Source organism: Catharus ustulatus, chromosome 24, assembly GCF_009819885.2.
Source record: "Catharus ustulatus isolate bCatUst1 chromosome 24, bCatUst1.pri.v2, whole genome shotgun sequence".
Taxonomy (NCBI): Eukaryota; Metazoa; Chordata; class Aves; order Passeriformes; family Turdidae; genus Catharus; species Catharus ustulatus.
The window spans coordinates 1548001-1563718 of NC_046244.1; the positions used below are offsets into that span (position 1 = coordinate 1548001).

At 47.5% G+C, this 15718-nt stretch overlaps 2 protein-coding genes across 2 annotated transcripts; one reads left to right on the top strand and one right to left on the bottom strand.

Annotated features, from left to right (window-relative positions):
• Positions 1-228: 228 nt before the first annotated feature.
• On the bottom strand, positions 229-2235 carry RNF186 (ring finger protein 186). Its single transcript, XM_033079315.1, has one exon. It carries the CDS (start codon positions 1882-1884, stop codon positions 964-966), a length of 921 nt encoding a protein of 306 aa, XP_032935206.1. The 5' UTR covers positions 1885-2235; the 3' UTR covers positions 229-963.
• A 3287-nt stretch (positions 2236-5522) lies between these two features.
• On the top strand, positions 5523-14537 carry OTUD3 (OTU deubiquitinase 3). The gene is made up of 8 exons (XM_033079750.1): positions 5523-5689; positions 6301-6449; positions 7147-7259; positions 10700-10822; positions 11458-11583; positions 12125-12221; positions 12435-12616; positions 12933-14537. The coding sequence occupies exons 1-8, from the start codon at positions 5523-5525 to the stop codon at positions 13104-13106; spliced, it is 1131 nt and encodes a 376-aa protein (XP_032935641.1). The 3' UTR covers positions 13107-14537.
• Positions 14538-15718: the final 1181 nt, after the last annotated feature.

Consider the following 15718-nt stretch of genomic DNA (forward strand, 5'->3'; position numbering starts at 1 on the left):
TTGGTTTCAGGGTATTTTCTTAGCAACTAAGTATTTTTTTAAATGAATGATCACTCCAACACATTACTGCTTTGTTTTACTCACCAGCTCAGCTCTGCAGACTGGCTAATACACCTTCTCAGCTGCAACTCCTGTCAATAAGGAAACTAGGAATTGTTTTGACATTAATTGTCCACAAGGAATTGAAACAAAAAAGTCAATGAGCAATTAATATTATTTAAATTTAATGGAGACATTCCATATAAAAATATCACACATGGTGTGGCGCAGCAGTTGACAGAGTTCTGTTTTCTGTGAGCATCTTCAAGGGCAATGTAAAGAGGGCAAGAAGAGAGATCCTGCAGGTTGCCAGATAAAGGAATGCAGGTGAGAGGAACTATTTCTGTGCTATTTAATGTGGGGAATTTTAGCATTGCCCTTTGCATGCCACAGACTCAAGATTGGGAGTGTTGGTTTTGCCTCTTCCTCTCCAATTTTGTGTGTAACTTTAAGTGGCATCAACTGACATCCCTTTTCCCAGTCCCTTTCCCATCCCTGCCAGGGTTAAAGTGATAATCTGGGCTAAAACTACTCTCTTCTGAACACCCACTGCCTGATTTAGCAGCCTTATTTCCACACTGTCCCAAGGAAAGGTGTTTGTATGTTCAGAGAGAGGGAACAGCAACCATGGGGTTTTGCAGGATGTCACCTCCCGGGTGTTCCAGATAACATCCTGCAGGAGGGGACACAGACATGAACAAAATGACAAAAGCAAACCAAAACAATAGTCTGGGATAAAAATTGTATGGAAAACACATAAATATCAACACATAAGTAGTTCATTTTGTTTGCAGTAAGGAGATTTAACAACAATGTGCATTGGCATTGAGCCAGCTCAGCCAACTGTTGAATTTATTCTCTGAGAGATTGCTTTAAGTCCTTAACTCACTGGTGTGCCCAGTCCCTGATCTCTTACAGATTGTTTCAGGCAATGGTAACAATCTGGATCTCCTTGTCACAGGAGGTGGGAGAGTCTTTCTTGCACCTGCAGTGGAATTTAGGAGTGCAGCAAAGCATCAGAGACATGAGCAACCCCAAAGTAAGCAGGAGACAAATTACCCATTTCACCCTCCCCGAGTACATAAATGGGAGGATGAGCATGGCGAGGATCACCCCAAGCAGCAGGAGCAGCACGAGTCTCTGCACAACCAGGCTGGTGTGTGCTGGGCTGTTTTCCTCTGGGGCTAAAATGTCTTGGCTGCTCTGAGTCCAGCTATTGCCATCCAGCCCCACGGCACAGATGTACACCTCAGGGTTTGAATCAAGGCTCTCCAGGCGCTCCAGGATGTCTTCTTTATTCTGGAGCGTGCGGATGAGCCCTCCTGACACGAAGGTGGGTTTTCTGCAAAGAGGGCAGGTGATTATCCAGCTCTTCTCCTCTTTCCTGAGGATCAGCTTGAGGCAGACGGCGCAGAAGGTGTGCTGGCAGTCCAGGAGCTTTGGGACTCTGTAGATGCTGTACTTGTTGAAGCAGATCATGCAGTCCATATCCAGAGTGGCTGTGTCTGAGCACTGGTGGTTCAGTTCCAATGTGCTCATTTCAGGAGAGTTTGTGTTTGTTGGCACAGCAAGTGGCCTTAAGTTTGGAGAGTCTTGTTCCAAAACTGCTGGTTCAGAGGCAGCAGGACTGTCTCTCCCTGTTCCTGAAGGTCTCTCCATTTCTTCAGTGCACTCTTCCGTGTATCCCACTCTCTTCTTGTGTTTTGAGTTTTGTGTTAAGGATCCTGCTCTGCTCATTTCTGCAGCAGCTCCCGCCGCGGGTGCAGGACTGTGTGCCTCAGCCTGCAGTGCTTCAGGAGCTGAGGATCTGTTTTCCTTGTTTGGCTTGTCAGTGGATTTCTCCATGGAGATAAACCTCAGTGCAGCTTGTCTCCCCTTAGCTGATGGATTTCCCGAGTCTCTGGCTCCTTTTATGCGTTGCTGTATTCCTGCTGTATGCCTGATTGATTAGTGAGAGCCTTAAGCCAGTCATGCTCTTACAATACGATGTTTTTATGACATGGGGACCAGAGTTAATGATTGATTTCTCAGCCAAGACAGTTTACAACAACTGATAATATCAGTGGGCAATTCCTGTCCAGAAGCAGACTCCATGGCATTAGCAGATCACTCTGACAGCCAGACACTACCATTATTATTAAATTAGAACCCTCTAAGTTGAAAGCAATTTCATTGTTCTCTAAACAGTGCTTTGCTGGACAGGCTTGGGGGAATTACCTGTTTCTAACACTGGTGTGCTGAATGCAGTGCTTTGATTGGAGCATATCACCAGTTTTGAGCTCTCTGGGTAGGAAGTTTGCTCTTGGTTTAGAAATACTTACTACCCTCCAGCACCAAATGAAGGATGAGATTGAAATTATTAATTTGGCTGTTGAATGTCTAATTGTTATTAGCTCTTTTATCCTAGGGTATTTCTTTTTTCATCCTAGGATAAGTCTTTTGTCCTGTTTGTTTTGGTCATCAGAGGGTTCCCAGTGCAAACTGAAGCATGGCTGAGGCCCACATAGGGTCTCTCAGAGTCCAAGGGAGAGCTCTGGAACCAGTGTCCAAGATAGTGGGACCATCTTCTTTCCTGTGGTGTTCACCAAACAGCCTCATGCATTTGGGAATGCCCTTCCTGAGTGGTTTTGTGAATATTCATCCCATCTGAAAAAAATGCCTGAACAAAATCCCTGTCTCTAATTTCTTTCTGCCTCTTTATTTGAGGAGTAAAATACAGACGGTTTCTCAGCAAGAATTCCATGGAAGAAGGGAATAAAAGAAGGGAAGGATCACTAATCCCAAAAACCCAGATGAGGTCAGTGGTACCAGCAGAAGACCCAGAGTACCATGCTGGCAGCCTGAAGTGCACTGAATGCTCACACTGGCTGTGCCCCCATGTCCCAGCCCCTCCCTCCCAGAGAGGAGCAGCAGAAAGAAATAAAACAACTGCAGATGAGGAGGGCAAAGAGTCCAGGAAGGCTCTAATCTCATGAATTCACTGGAGGGGGGGATGAGGTGAGAAGAACTTGTTCTTACTTGCTGAGAAATGGAAGGTTTGTCGTAAGTAAACTTCATCAAAGTGCCTGAGCACTGCTGTGTTTCTGCTGACGTGGCACGTGGTGATGCTTGATGGACTTTTGGCTGACCCCAAATTTTAGGAGCCTGAGTATCTCTCAGTTGCAGAAGTTGGTATCAAAGTGCAGGAATGTCTGGAAGTAGGCTGGTGAACTGCAAGACTCATTCATCTTCAAAAAGAGAATTTTCTTTTGCATTTATCATCACTGTGTCAGCAGGTTCATGCTATTAAAAAGATCCAGGAAAGTAGAAAACAGACTTGCCACTATTACAATAGTTTAGAAGCTTCAAATTTGCTCTTCTCAGTTCCCATGTCAAGAATGGAAATATCTTAAAATTTCCTGATTCCTAATTATTAAAAGAATACAAAAACACCTTGCAGATGTTGGAAGTTGGAACAGACACCAAGAGAGACAACGATACTCCTAACATTAAAAGTTTAAAACTGGTTGGGATAAATCTATGCTCTGTGTTCTACCAGTGGGTGGGGGTCACTTCTCTATGTTTTTGTCTTACATGCTGGAAAAATAGGTTTTTGTTGTCCTCCACTGACAAAGTTTTCAGCCAAGCCCTGATTCCTGCTCCCCTTTGTCTCTGGTGTCACGAGTGATGCTCCCAGGCTGGCATGTGATGCTCCCAGGCTGGCATGTGCCTTGTGCTTATCTGAACAGCTCACAGCCCGTTAATGCTCCTCAGGCTAATTATTGCCTCTTTAATCATTTGCAATGAGTTTGTGTACTCACGCTGTTTTACAGCTTTTAGTGTGTTTGCATAATAAAATGTGTTTCTATAAAATGCTTTGTATGGAATTGTTTATAGCAGGAAATAAATATAAAAGAGCAGTTGTGTTGATCCTAGGAAAATCCTCACGTGCCAGAATCCCAACACCCCAAATGATACTGGGGATACTCCTGTGAAATTCTCCCTGTGCTGAGCTGTGGTTCAGGTTCTTGTTGAATTGGGACAAGAGGAACATAAAAACTATATACAACTTAAAAATCACTGTGATGTGAAGCCTCTTCTTGTATTCCTGGGATTGGCTTGTTAGCATTCCTCACAAAACTTTTTGGATGTGCCTTCTGAGCTAGGAATTAGAAATTCATAGACTCCCAGAATCCCAAATTGGTTTGGGCTGGAGAGGACCTTAAAGCTCACCCAGTGCTCTCCCTGCCATGGGCAGGGACACCTTCCACTAGCCCAGGTTTCTCCAAGCCCTGTCCAGCCTGGCCTTGGACACTTCCAAGGATCCAGGGGCAGCCACAGCTTCTCTGGGCACTCTGTGCCAGGGCCTCCCCAGGGAAGAATTCCATCCCAACATCCCATCTATCTCTGCCCTCTGGCAGTGAGAAGCCATTCCCTCTTGTCCTGGCACTCCAGACCCTTTTCCACAGTCTCTCTCCACCTCTCCTGTCAGCTTCCTGACAAGAAAGGTACTGAAAAGCTGCAGTTAGGTCACCCTGGAGCCTTCCTTTTTCCAAATGGAACAATCTCAGTTGTCCCAGCCTTCCCTCATGGGAGAGCTGCTCCATCCCTCTGCTCATCCCGGTGTCCTGTGGACTCGGCCCACGTGCAGCAGTTCTGACAGCATGGGGCAGTTTCTGTTACAAATACCAGCAGAAAAACCCGAGTCGTGGGCACAGCGATGCCCTGGTGGGTGCTGCTGCTGGGTGATGCCTTTAACTGGTTGCTATGGGACAACTGGAAGAACCAAAGAGCAGGAGGACGTCAGGAAATCCTCCCCAAAAGCCCTGCTCCAGACAAATCCCCCACCTTGCCGTGCCCCTTTTCCAGCATCCTGTAACGAGTGTCCCTCAGCGCCAGAAGCCGCAAGACGCGGAGGTTCAGTTTATTACACTTATCAATGTAATGAGTGGCTGCTGTCCCAGCTCCACTCTCAGCCCTGTTCTCCTGGTGCCACCTCGCGGGTGGTTCCTCCGCTCACCTCCCTGCTCTCTGCCCGCTCATTTCGTGATGCGGGGCTGAGCACACACGGGCTGGGTTGGAACACGGTCCTTATGTGGAACGGCAGCACAAAGCGCCCACCCGTGAGGTCAGTGCAGGAGGCACGGTGAGCCGTGCTGGGCAGCAGGGAAACGCTCCTGGGCAATCAGCAGCAGAGGCCAGTTAGCCGGAACCCGCCAGCTTTTGGTACAACATGGGCGATTTGTGGCGCTGCTTTCCGCAGCACCCCCAGCTTTCCCTCGCGAACAGACTGCTCCCGGTGCTTGAGTGCACCGTCCTTCCCTTCGCCGATGCCAGGCTCGGTTTTCCCCCAGGACCGCTCCCTCTCCTCACCTCCCCCCTCCTCTCCTCCTCCTCGCGCATCCCCAGGCGCGCGCGCGGTCACGTGAGCCATGCCGGTCACATGAGGCGGGCAGTGCCGCGGTCACGTGAGGCGGGCGCTGTGGCTGCGCGGCCCCGCGGGGATGTCCCGCAAGCAGGCGGCCAAGGCCCGGCCCGCCGCCAGGAAGGGCCGCCGGCCCCGCCATTCCCCCGCCGCACCGGCCCCGGGCCCCGCTCCGGGCAACGGCGGCGGCCTCGCCAGGCAGCTCCGGGCCCTCGGCCTCAAGCTGCGGGAGGTGCCGGGAGATGGGTGAGCGCCGCGGCGGGTGTCCCCAGCGAGCCCGGGGCCGGCCAGCCCCCGCACATCCAGCCCTGAGGCTGAGGGCTTCCTCCTCCGGGGTGATGGGGGCCCGTGTCCCGGGGGCTGAGGATATTCCCCTCATGGTTGACGTGGGGATGAGGAAATCCTCGCTGTAACCCTCAGGGATCTCTGCGGTTCTGTAGGGCCTGATGGCTCGGCCAGTCCCAGCCCTGGTGCCCAGGGGGTCGAGGGCTTCACTGTCCAGCAGAGCTGAGCATAGAAGGTCCATAAATGTTCTAAAGGAACACTTTTTCCGCCTTCTGTTCTATAAGGTGAAAAAACAGTAAACGTTTCTGCTGAGAAGTTGCCCAGTGGGGCATTGCTTTGTCCTTTGTAGCTTTCTGTCCCTTGGCTGGTGTCAGTGTGAGACAGTTTGACCATGACACGATCACTCAAACCCAGCCGTTCTTGCAGCAGCAGCCACTCAAAGCCCAGGGAACGAGCTCTCCTTCGCATTCATATCCTTGCCAAACTGGGCAGAACGAGCAGAGCCCCTCTCCCTGTGACCCCATGTTCCTTCTGCTGCCTCACTCACCCACTCCTCATTTCCCCCCCGGCAGTAACTGCTTGTTCCGTGCCCTGGGGGACCAGCTGGAGGGGCACTCCCGGAACCACCTGCGGCACCGCCAGGAGACCGTGGAGTTCATGGTGAGGCAGCGTGGGGACTTCGAGCCCTTCGTGGAGGATGATGTGCCCTTTGACAAACATGGTATGGGCTCATCCTGGGTGGCATCACTGTGTCATGGGGTGGCAGCTCCTTACTAACCAGAACTACCTTAGGGCTCCTCTCTAGTTTTTAGAAGCAGGGATTTTACATTTATGGCTGTTGTGATGCTGTTTAATCCGCACTGAATTTGTCTTGGAAAATATTTAAATTTAGGAGAAACTTGGAAAGAGAGACCAAAAAGGCAAGGAGTGAAAATTAGGTGTTTTCAGAAGTAACTTAAGAAAAATTGTCTAGTTTTCCTTGAGTATTGGTGGGTATTTAGCTGTTTTGGTGAGTGGATGATTTCTTTGGGATTCTTTCTCCTTAGCACTCAGTATTTCGTCCTGGGAACTAAGGGGAAGATCCAAAACCAGAGGCTGATACCGCCTTTGATGTGCAGATGATGCATGAAAGTGGTTTGTTCACTCATTACATGCCACTCCTCCTCCTGAGCTAACAGAGCCAGTGGCCTTGCTTAGTCTAAGAGTGTAGTGCCTTTTTTAGAATTTCTGTAGTCATTTAAATGCATTAACTCATGTTGCAGCCAAATTCTTGCCTCAGCACTCACTGTTTCACAGATGGGATTTCCCATCCAGAATTTCTTGGGCTCATGTTGAAATCTCACCCCTTGTTATCCCACTGCTGCTTTTGGAAGTATCAGAAATTAGGTTTCAACTCTTACAAATGTTTTTTCCTTTAGTTGCCAATTTGGCCAAGCCTGGAACTTTTGCTGGCAATGATGCTATCGTGGCATTTGCAAGGAACAATCAAATGAATGTGGTAATTCATCAGCTCAACGCTCCACTGTGGCAGGTGAGAAACAAAGCTTCTACACTTTGGCCTGATATTTTTCCTGAGGAATATAAATAGTGTGGATTTATTAAAAAAGAGCAGTAGCTGCAATGATCTGGGCACAGTGCAGAACTGTGCTTGGTTTTTGAAGAGGGGGAACACTTGAGATTTTGGCTAGAAGAGGGAAGGAAAGAAAACAGTGAGTGCATGAGGGATGGCTTTGTGTTTTACTTGGATTTTAAGCTATGAGCTTCAGTGCCATGCTCTGTCTCATGAAGATCAGACTGCACTTGAGCTGAGTTTTCTGATAGGAATCCCAGAATGAGCCAGGTTGGAGGAGACCACACTGGATCATCTGGTCCTGTCTCCCTGCTCTTGAGGCTGACCAGCCCCAGCTCCCTCAGCCTTTCTTGGGCAGGGAGATGCTCCAGGCCCTTCCTCATCTCTGCAGCCTTCACTGGCCCTGCTCCAGGAGCTCCCTGTCCTGCTGTGCTGAGGAGCCAGGGCTGGACACAGCACCCCAGCTGTGCCTCCCAGGGCTGGGCAGAGGGGCAGGGTCACTGCCTGACCTGCTGCCAGTGCTCCTCCCAGTGCACCCCAGAGCCTCTTGGCCCCCAGGACATTCTGCTGGCTCAGGGACAGCTCACTGAGCATGGGACCCACAGGTAATTTGTGCAGAGATGCTCCAGCAGGTCACCTCTGCCTGTGCTGGTACTTGGGGCTGTTCCTCTCCAGGGCCAGGACCCTTGTTGAACTTCAGGCAGTTCTTCCCTGCCCATCTCTCCAACCTGGTGAATCCTTCTGAAGGGCTGCACAGCCCCTGGAATTTGAGCTAGGCTTAAGGAAACCTGTACAATAAGATTCAGGAAGATGGAAATGAAGGTAGAGCAGGGCATGCACTGTGTTGGGGTGAAGCTCCCATCAATTGTACGTGGGATGTGGAATGCCAAGGTTTCTGAGAGATAGAGAAATTAAGTTTTAAATGAAATTTTAAAACCTTGAAGTGGTGTTTAATCAGCTCCTGGAAAGGACTATGTGGTTTCCTCTGACAGGGGCACTGAAACAAGTAATCCATCAGGTCCCTCGTTTTCTCTTTATTGTTGTTTTTCCATGGCAAGTCCACACTGGAATGCTCAGTCTGCCTGGTCACTGAGCAAGTGAGAACCTGTTTTCAGGTCAGGATTGTTTCTGACCTGTATTTACATACAGAACCAATGAAGTATATAGATTAAACAGGGCAATAAAGATAAAAAAACAGATGAAAGCTGTCAGTGACGTCTTATATGCATTTAAAACAGCATCACGTGAATTCCTGAACTCAAGTTTAAACTCTCATTTCTAGGCAGCCATGGGCAGTAGGACAGGTGGGTGAAGTACCTGTGCAGAGGCAGTGACCCTGCAGGGGAGGTCACAGGACTGGTTTTTCATGTGTTGTTCTTCAGTGTTATAATTCACTGAGATTTTGATGTCCTTGTGAGAACCTTGGTTCTTTAATCTCCTCTCATTGACCACGTTAGGGTGTCAGTACAGAGTTTGTGATGGGTTCTGTCTTGCCTGAGCAATGTTGTTAGTGAAGGGTTGTCTCAGGCCTTGAGAATGGTGTGAGTTAAGAGAACTGTGAATGCTTGCAACATCATGAAAAGCTCTTTGCAGGTGCAGCATGGAATTTTTTGGTCTTTGAAAACCCCTTAAGTTTTTTGATAGTGACTGTAATTCTAAATTATAAAATTGTTAAAGTTGAAAAAGACCTTTAAGGTCATGGAGTCTAACTGTAGATTCAAGTTACCTGAGATTTATAGATTATTTTATTGTTGGGTTTTTTTTTATAACAGGCTGGCTTTTTTCCCCCTCTGTTTTTAATCTGCAGCTTTCATTTGTTTACCAGTTTCAGTGTGTTTGTAGAATCAGAGAATCCCAGGTTGGTTGGGGTTGGGAGGGACCTTAAAGCTCATCCCAGTGTCCCCCCTGCCATGGTCAGGGACACCTTCCACTGTCCCAGGTTGCTCCAAGCCCTTTCCAGCCTGGCCTTGGACACTGCCAGGGATCCAGGGGCAGCCACAGCTGCTCTGGGCACCTGTGCCAGGGTCTCCCCACCCTCACAACCAAGAATTCCTTCCCAATATCCCATCTAGCCCTGCCCCTGGCAGTGGGAAGCCATTCCATCTTGTCCTGGCACTCCAGGCCCTTTTCCACAGTCTCTCTCCATCTTTCCTGTCAGCTCCTTCAGGCACTGGAAGGTCACAATTAGATCACCCTGGAGCCTTCTTTTCTCCAAACTCAGCAATCACAATATTCCCAGCCTTTCCTCATGGGAGAGCTGCACCATCCCCCTAAATCAATTTGGTGGCCTCCTCTGGGCCCACTCCAGAGTGGAAAGAGGCTTCTCTAATGAGCTAAATTGGCTGATTTTCAAATCTTTCAAGAGCTTTGGGATTTGTTTGATACCTATTCAAGCTCTGGCAGAGGAGAAATGTGATAGAAAGCAGGAATTAAGTATAACCAAGTGTTGAGTTGGAGCCTGAAGGTGAGCAAGTGTAAAATGGATGGATGGAGAATTATTTGTTGGAAAACTGAAGGCATTAGTGCAGCACAGACTGCAGACAGGGCTGAAAGGTGACTTGGTGTGTGGTCTGGGAGCTGAGATAAGGCAATTCACAGACGTAAAAGGGTTGGGAAACTCTGGAGCCCTAAAGCAAGGAGTTCTGCTCCTCTGCTTGCTGACGTCTGCTCCAGGAGGGTTCTTGGCTCTTTGAACTTGGGCTGGCAGGTCAAGCCAAGCTGGTCTGCAAGTGCAGTGGGATTTTCTGCATTCCTGGCAGGAGCTGAAATGCTGTGTAGCTCTTATCTGACAGTTTGAGACAGTGATAATTGGGGTAGGAACTGTAGTCGTATCAGTACAGATAAAACTCGGAGCAGGAATTTTCTTTGGAAACTGCTGTGACTTGGTGCTGACCAAGCAACATTTGGTTGTTAACAGAGCTCCTGAATGGAGTTAATTGGCTTTCTCTTAAAAACAAAACACAGCTGCTTGCAATGCTCTTAAAACAGCATCTTGTCCCAGCTGCAGATCAAAATTTACTCTGAGTGACTGTTTCCAGTGTTGCTGTCACCTGAATGGTCTCTCTTCCCTCATATCTGAGGGTAAAATGACATGGTACATTCCCTGGGAGCTCTTGCTGAAGCTGATTCTGGGAAGATGATCAGAAAGCTGATAGCTCCTGTGGAAAGTTCAGGAAATAGTTGTGAGCTTTTCATAAAAATATTTTCATTCCACATTTTGTTTGTTCTGATGTAACTGCCCAATATTTTACATCTGGCTTTCAAACCTTCTCCACTTCCTGTTTCAAACCCTCCAGCGACCACGTACTCGCTTCCTCCACGTTTTTTGCAAAAATATCTGTACTCTGAAAACACTGGAGTGGATTCCAAATGCTAATGTGCAGTTTGTTTGCTTTGTTGAGATCCGGGGCACAGACAGGAGCGATGCCAGGGAGCTGCACATCGCCTACAGGTACGGGGAGCACTACGACAGCGTCAGGAGGATCAGCGACGACTCGGAAGCTCCGGCCTGCCTTCGCATGGAGGTGGGAATGAGGCAGCTCTGGCTGACAAACACACAGAGGAGTGTCATTTCCATTCTCATTGGGGTTGGAGGGAAGAGCTGGGTCTGTGTGTTAAAGCCCTGAGGTCACTATAGCTTGTGCTGCTGGCTCTCCCAGGAGGGGCTGGGAAGGAGGATTTCATCTCCTGGGCTGGAAATGAATCCAGAGCTGATGCTGTGATATGGGATGTCTGGAAGCAGCCTCATCTAAATGATGTAATCGTGCACTTCAAATGGAAAAACAAAGGGGAGGGAGGAAAGAGCTGGAAATGCAACAGCTGGATGTAGCTGTCCTCTCTGTATCTCCCTTTTTGATGTTGAGGAGTAATTGTGCTGTGCTTGGGGTTCTCTGCACACAGCTGAGGTGTTGTATTGTATTAAAAATAATCCATTTAAAAGCTCATTTTTTGTGATTGATGACGTTGTAGTACACTGGAGGTTGTTCAGCAGTGCAGGAGATGTGGGAAACTCTCAGTGATGATGGAAGTTACACAGTTTCCAAGATGGTTTGGCACGGGATGCTCCCCAGAAAAGTGTGCCTTGATAATGACTTTTGTTAGGATGTCAGAATTTTTTGGATTACATGCTTGTGTGATCTGCTGGGATCTTCTTCTTCAGATGCTTTGCAAGAACAATTCAAATAAGGCAGAGGAAGTGAAGCCACAGAAGGGCAGCTCTGAAGATGAGACTGAGGTGGAGGTGGAAGATGCTGTACAAAAAGTGTGCAATGCTACTGGGTGCTCAGTAAGTATTGAGGAGCTTTTCTGTGCTTAATGTTCAAACATGGAAGTAGTCCTGGGAAAAATTCATCTTGTACAAACCTGAGTACCACAGCCATCAGCCAGGGTACATATTGTCCTAGAATCAACCCTTCCAATGCAAGTGAAGTGCCAACTTTTTTGTGGATGCCTAATAATTTTGGAAGGTTTGTCTTGCAGCTCTCATAAAATTCACTTGGAAATATATCTTGTAGGTTCTGAAATCCTGTGGGGATATTGGAGATCCCACATAACTGGATAATTTGTGACTCTTGGCTGCTGCCACTGTGCAGGTGCCTGGAACAGAAGGAGCCAAGAAGGAAACTTACACTGAAAACAGCATATTCCTTTTTTCTGATATCTTCAGGAATTTTAGGTTTTCCCCCTCACCCTTTCAGAAATGAAGCACAGAGCAACTGAATGATCATAAAAGCAGCAGCCTCCTCTCAGTGGTGCAGGTGTTGTCAAGTGAATGTAGATCAGAGATCTGAACTTCTTCAGTGTTCTCCTTCCCCTTTTGTGGACAGGACATGGATTTAGTAAGCCACATTCTGGAAGAGGAGGACTACAATGTGGAATCTGCAATATTTGCCATCTTGCAGATGAAAGAAGTGGAAGGAATAGGTGAGTGCACAGTTTGTCACCTGGGGCTTTGGGTGACTGTGATGTTGGGGACAGCAGCAGGACAGGTGGGGTTTGTGTGTGCTGGAAGATTGTTAGTGATGGCAGCTTCAATCCAGTTTCTGAAAAACCCCAGGTCTTCTGGGAAAAGGAATTGCCTGACAGTGCAACAGCTCCTTGGTAGAGATGTCTGAGCAGAACCTCTGCTGTTGGCAGGTACTGAGGAGCAGGAGGAGCCCCTGGGCAGGGAGCAAAAATCCTGCAGCAAGACACTGTGGGAAGAGAATGGAACTGGTTCAAGAATCTTTGGAAATCAGAGCTTGCATCAAGGTGAAGCAGAAAACACCAAGGGACGAGCTGGATCCAAGGAAGAGAACCGAGCTAGCAGAAACTCAAAGGTGTGTGAGGGGTTTGGCAGCAGTGTGAGCACCCTTCAGTGATTGGGGGATGCTGTAGCATTGCTTACTCAGCAGCTCTCTTCTCCTTTCAGTTAAAAAGACCTTCTGCTCCCTGCATTTTGTGACTGCTCTGCCACAAATATTTCCTGGTGATACGCAGCACTCTTCCCAAAACAACTTGGAATAAAGTCCTAATAAATAGTTAGGAATGTGTCCTGGCAGCTGCCTTGGTATCTGCTTGTCTCCTTTATTACTTTTCCCCAGCTGAGCAGAGCATGTGTGGTTTGAATTCTGTGTTCTCATCCTTCCCTTTCAGGTAGCCAAGAAACAAAAGAAGAAGCAGCAGTGGCTGGAGAAGAAGAAGCAGCAGGAGGAGAGGCACCGGCAGAAGGTCCTGGCCAGCAAGAAGGACAGTGCAGACAGCAGGACAGACACAGAGCCAGCCAACCATGTCACCCTAGTAAAGGCCATGGCAGCCCTAAACATATGACTCAGTGCTCTGATGAGTAAAGCAAATAAAACTGATGAAGACAGAATTCCCCCAGGAGAATTTCCAGGCACCCGTGGTTATCTTAAAATCCATCTCTGCCGGGATTTCCAAGTGCAAGAGAACTTCCTCTTCCTTTGCTTGTGGGGAGGACAATTGCTCATTGATTCTATATCAGCCTGTGGTGAGAAGAGTTGTTTAAATTTAACAGGAACTAGAGACTATAATCTTGGAGTTAGATGACAAGAACCTTTTCTTCATGCAACGGTGTCAGATTCGTTTTGACATCTCTTGATGTGCCTGGTTTAGTTTTTTTTTAATTTGGTTATGCCTGGAGGAGATTTATTTTACCTTGCTGTCAGGGAAAGTTTAACATATCTCAACTCAGGTATATCTCTGGTGGGTCTTTTTTCTATTTAAATTCAAATAAAATAAGGCAGCAGAGTCCCAGAATCCTTTCCAAAGCAAAGTGTGTCAGCCAGCACTGTCTCAAACATGACATTCCTCTTTTGTTTGCCATGCAGGAATGCAGTGACAAGTTTAATCTCACTAGGACTGCTGGCATTGCACTGGTTCAGAAGTGATGAATACATGGAGAGGGATGGGAATTGCTGCATCCATGCTTGCTGAGGTTTGGGATCAGATCTTTTAAGATGAGACCTGTAGGAGGGAAAAAAAAAAACCGAAACAATAATCCCAATGGACTCATGAGAATCTAGGGCTGAGTCTTCTGATATGGTAAAATGTGACAGGAACAGACTTGAAGTTTCTGGTGAGTGTTGGTGCATGGATACCTGGAATCTCATCCCCTTTGCCCGTTCCAGAGTTTTTTGGGCTACTCCAAGGCTTTAGTCCAAGCCAGGAGCTGCATTGGTGTTATTCTCCAAATGAAATTGATATAGCCAAAGAACCAAGAGTCCTGGGAAGAAGCTCCCGAGCAGCAGTGATCCCTGGAAAACCTTATTTCACTTCATAAATCAAGCTTTTCTCCAGGGTAGGATTTTTTTCATCTTAAACTTCATTTTGGTGAGGTCACCAAGTAGGATGTACATCTTGACTCCTGTGATGTTTTCCACTGTAGGACTGTGAATTTGGATCAAGGTGGAAAGACTGTGGGACTCAGCCTTTGATTTATGGCTCACAGTGTTTCAGCTCCACTCAGGTTTTTGGACTTGTAACAAGCACTAAGCTTGAAGAAAGCACATGTGCACTTACACACAGGACACACCTCATCAGCCAGGGCAGAGGTGAAAGGGATTTTTTAAAAGTAAGGAGTGTTGCATTTGAAAAATTTGTCTGTGCTTAAAGTTCATAAATCAGCATGGAAATTCAATTTTATTTTTTTTTACTCAACTGCCAAGAATTGGGCTGGCACTTGGTGTACTCTGCTGTTGTTACTTGAAGAATAAAAAGAAAGGAGCTCTCCTGGAAGAACTGGTGGTATAGGAATTCCTTTTTCTCTGAGTCAGTCATTTTTACAGTAGTGGGAAGAGAGGTGAGTCACAGGTTAGTGGGGAGAAAGTGCAGGTTCCTTCAGGGGGTGATCAGCTGTGGCAGCAGGTTTGCCAAGGCAGTACAGGTGACTGTGTCACCTGTGTCCTGCCCTGTCCTGTATTTTGGTCTGGAAAGAGAAGAATTTGCAGTTGTGCACTGTGAATAAGAGGTTTGATCTTAAATGAATTGGGTTTTTGTCCTCTGGAGCCAGAGGTGGTGAGAGATTCATTGTTGCCTGAGAGCTGTGAAGGAAATTGTCCTGGAGGCTGAGGGGGGAACTCAGTCATGTGCAGGATGATGGGGGATCTGCAACAGCAGCACAAACAGCAAAGGGAGAGACTGGCCTGCAGCTCATGGAACAAAATCTGGGGCTGAAAAGGCTTTCTTTTCCAAGTGTAATATGATTAAAATAAACTCTTAATGTGCTGGGTTCATAAATCTTGACAAACCAGTCAAATTCCCTTTATCTTGCCAGGGTAGCTTTGTGCCTGCACAGCCATTCCATATCCAAAGATGTTAAAACTGACTTTGCCTGTTTAATGTTTTTCCCATTGAAATTTCCACCTTCCCAATGTATATTTTTTTCTTCCTGGGGAATCTTTGTGCAACATTCTTCACAGAACTCAGTTTATGCAGTGAATTTGCTTTGTAAACATGTCATGGATTTTTCTGGAAGGAGGAAGGGAGATGAGAAATGAGCAGAACAACACCATGATTCATACATGGTGTGTGTTTACTCCTTGGTGGAGCTGAGTGCTCCATGATCTGCAGGCCAAGGACTGACAATAAGCACTGGACATTCCCTTGGGCTTTGAGGAGGATGACTTTGTTTTTAGCTGCTGGCTGACAAATTTGAGGGTGTTTTGGCTGTTGCTGCAGCAGGGTCACTGTGAGCCTCTCAAGGGCAGATACACAGCAGGAGGATGTAAAAAGCCACTTTCCCTGCATCCTATCTTCTCTGGACTTATTTTCCCCAATCCTGCCCCTGCAGGTCAGGAATTCAGTTGAACTGGAAGTTGTAATCATTGAGGCAGGTTCTGGCTGACCTCCATAAGCACATCTGTGCATGGGAAGGGTTTTCTGCCCATGCTGCTCTGTGTCTCCTGTCCCTTGTTCCTGTT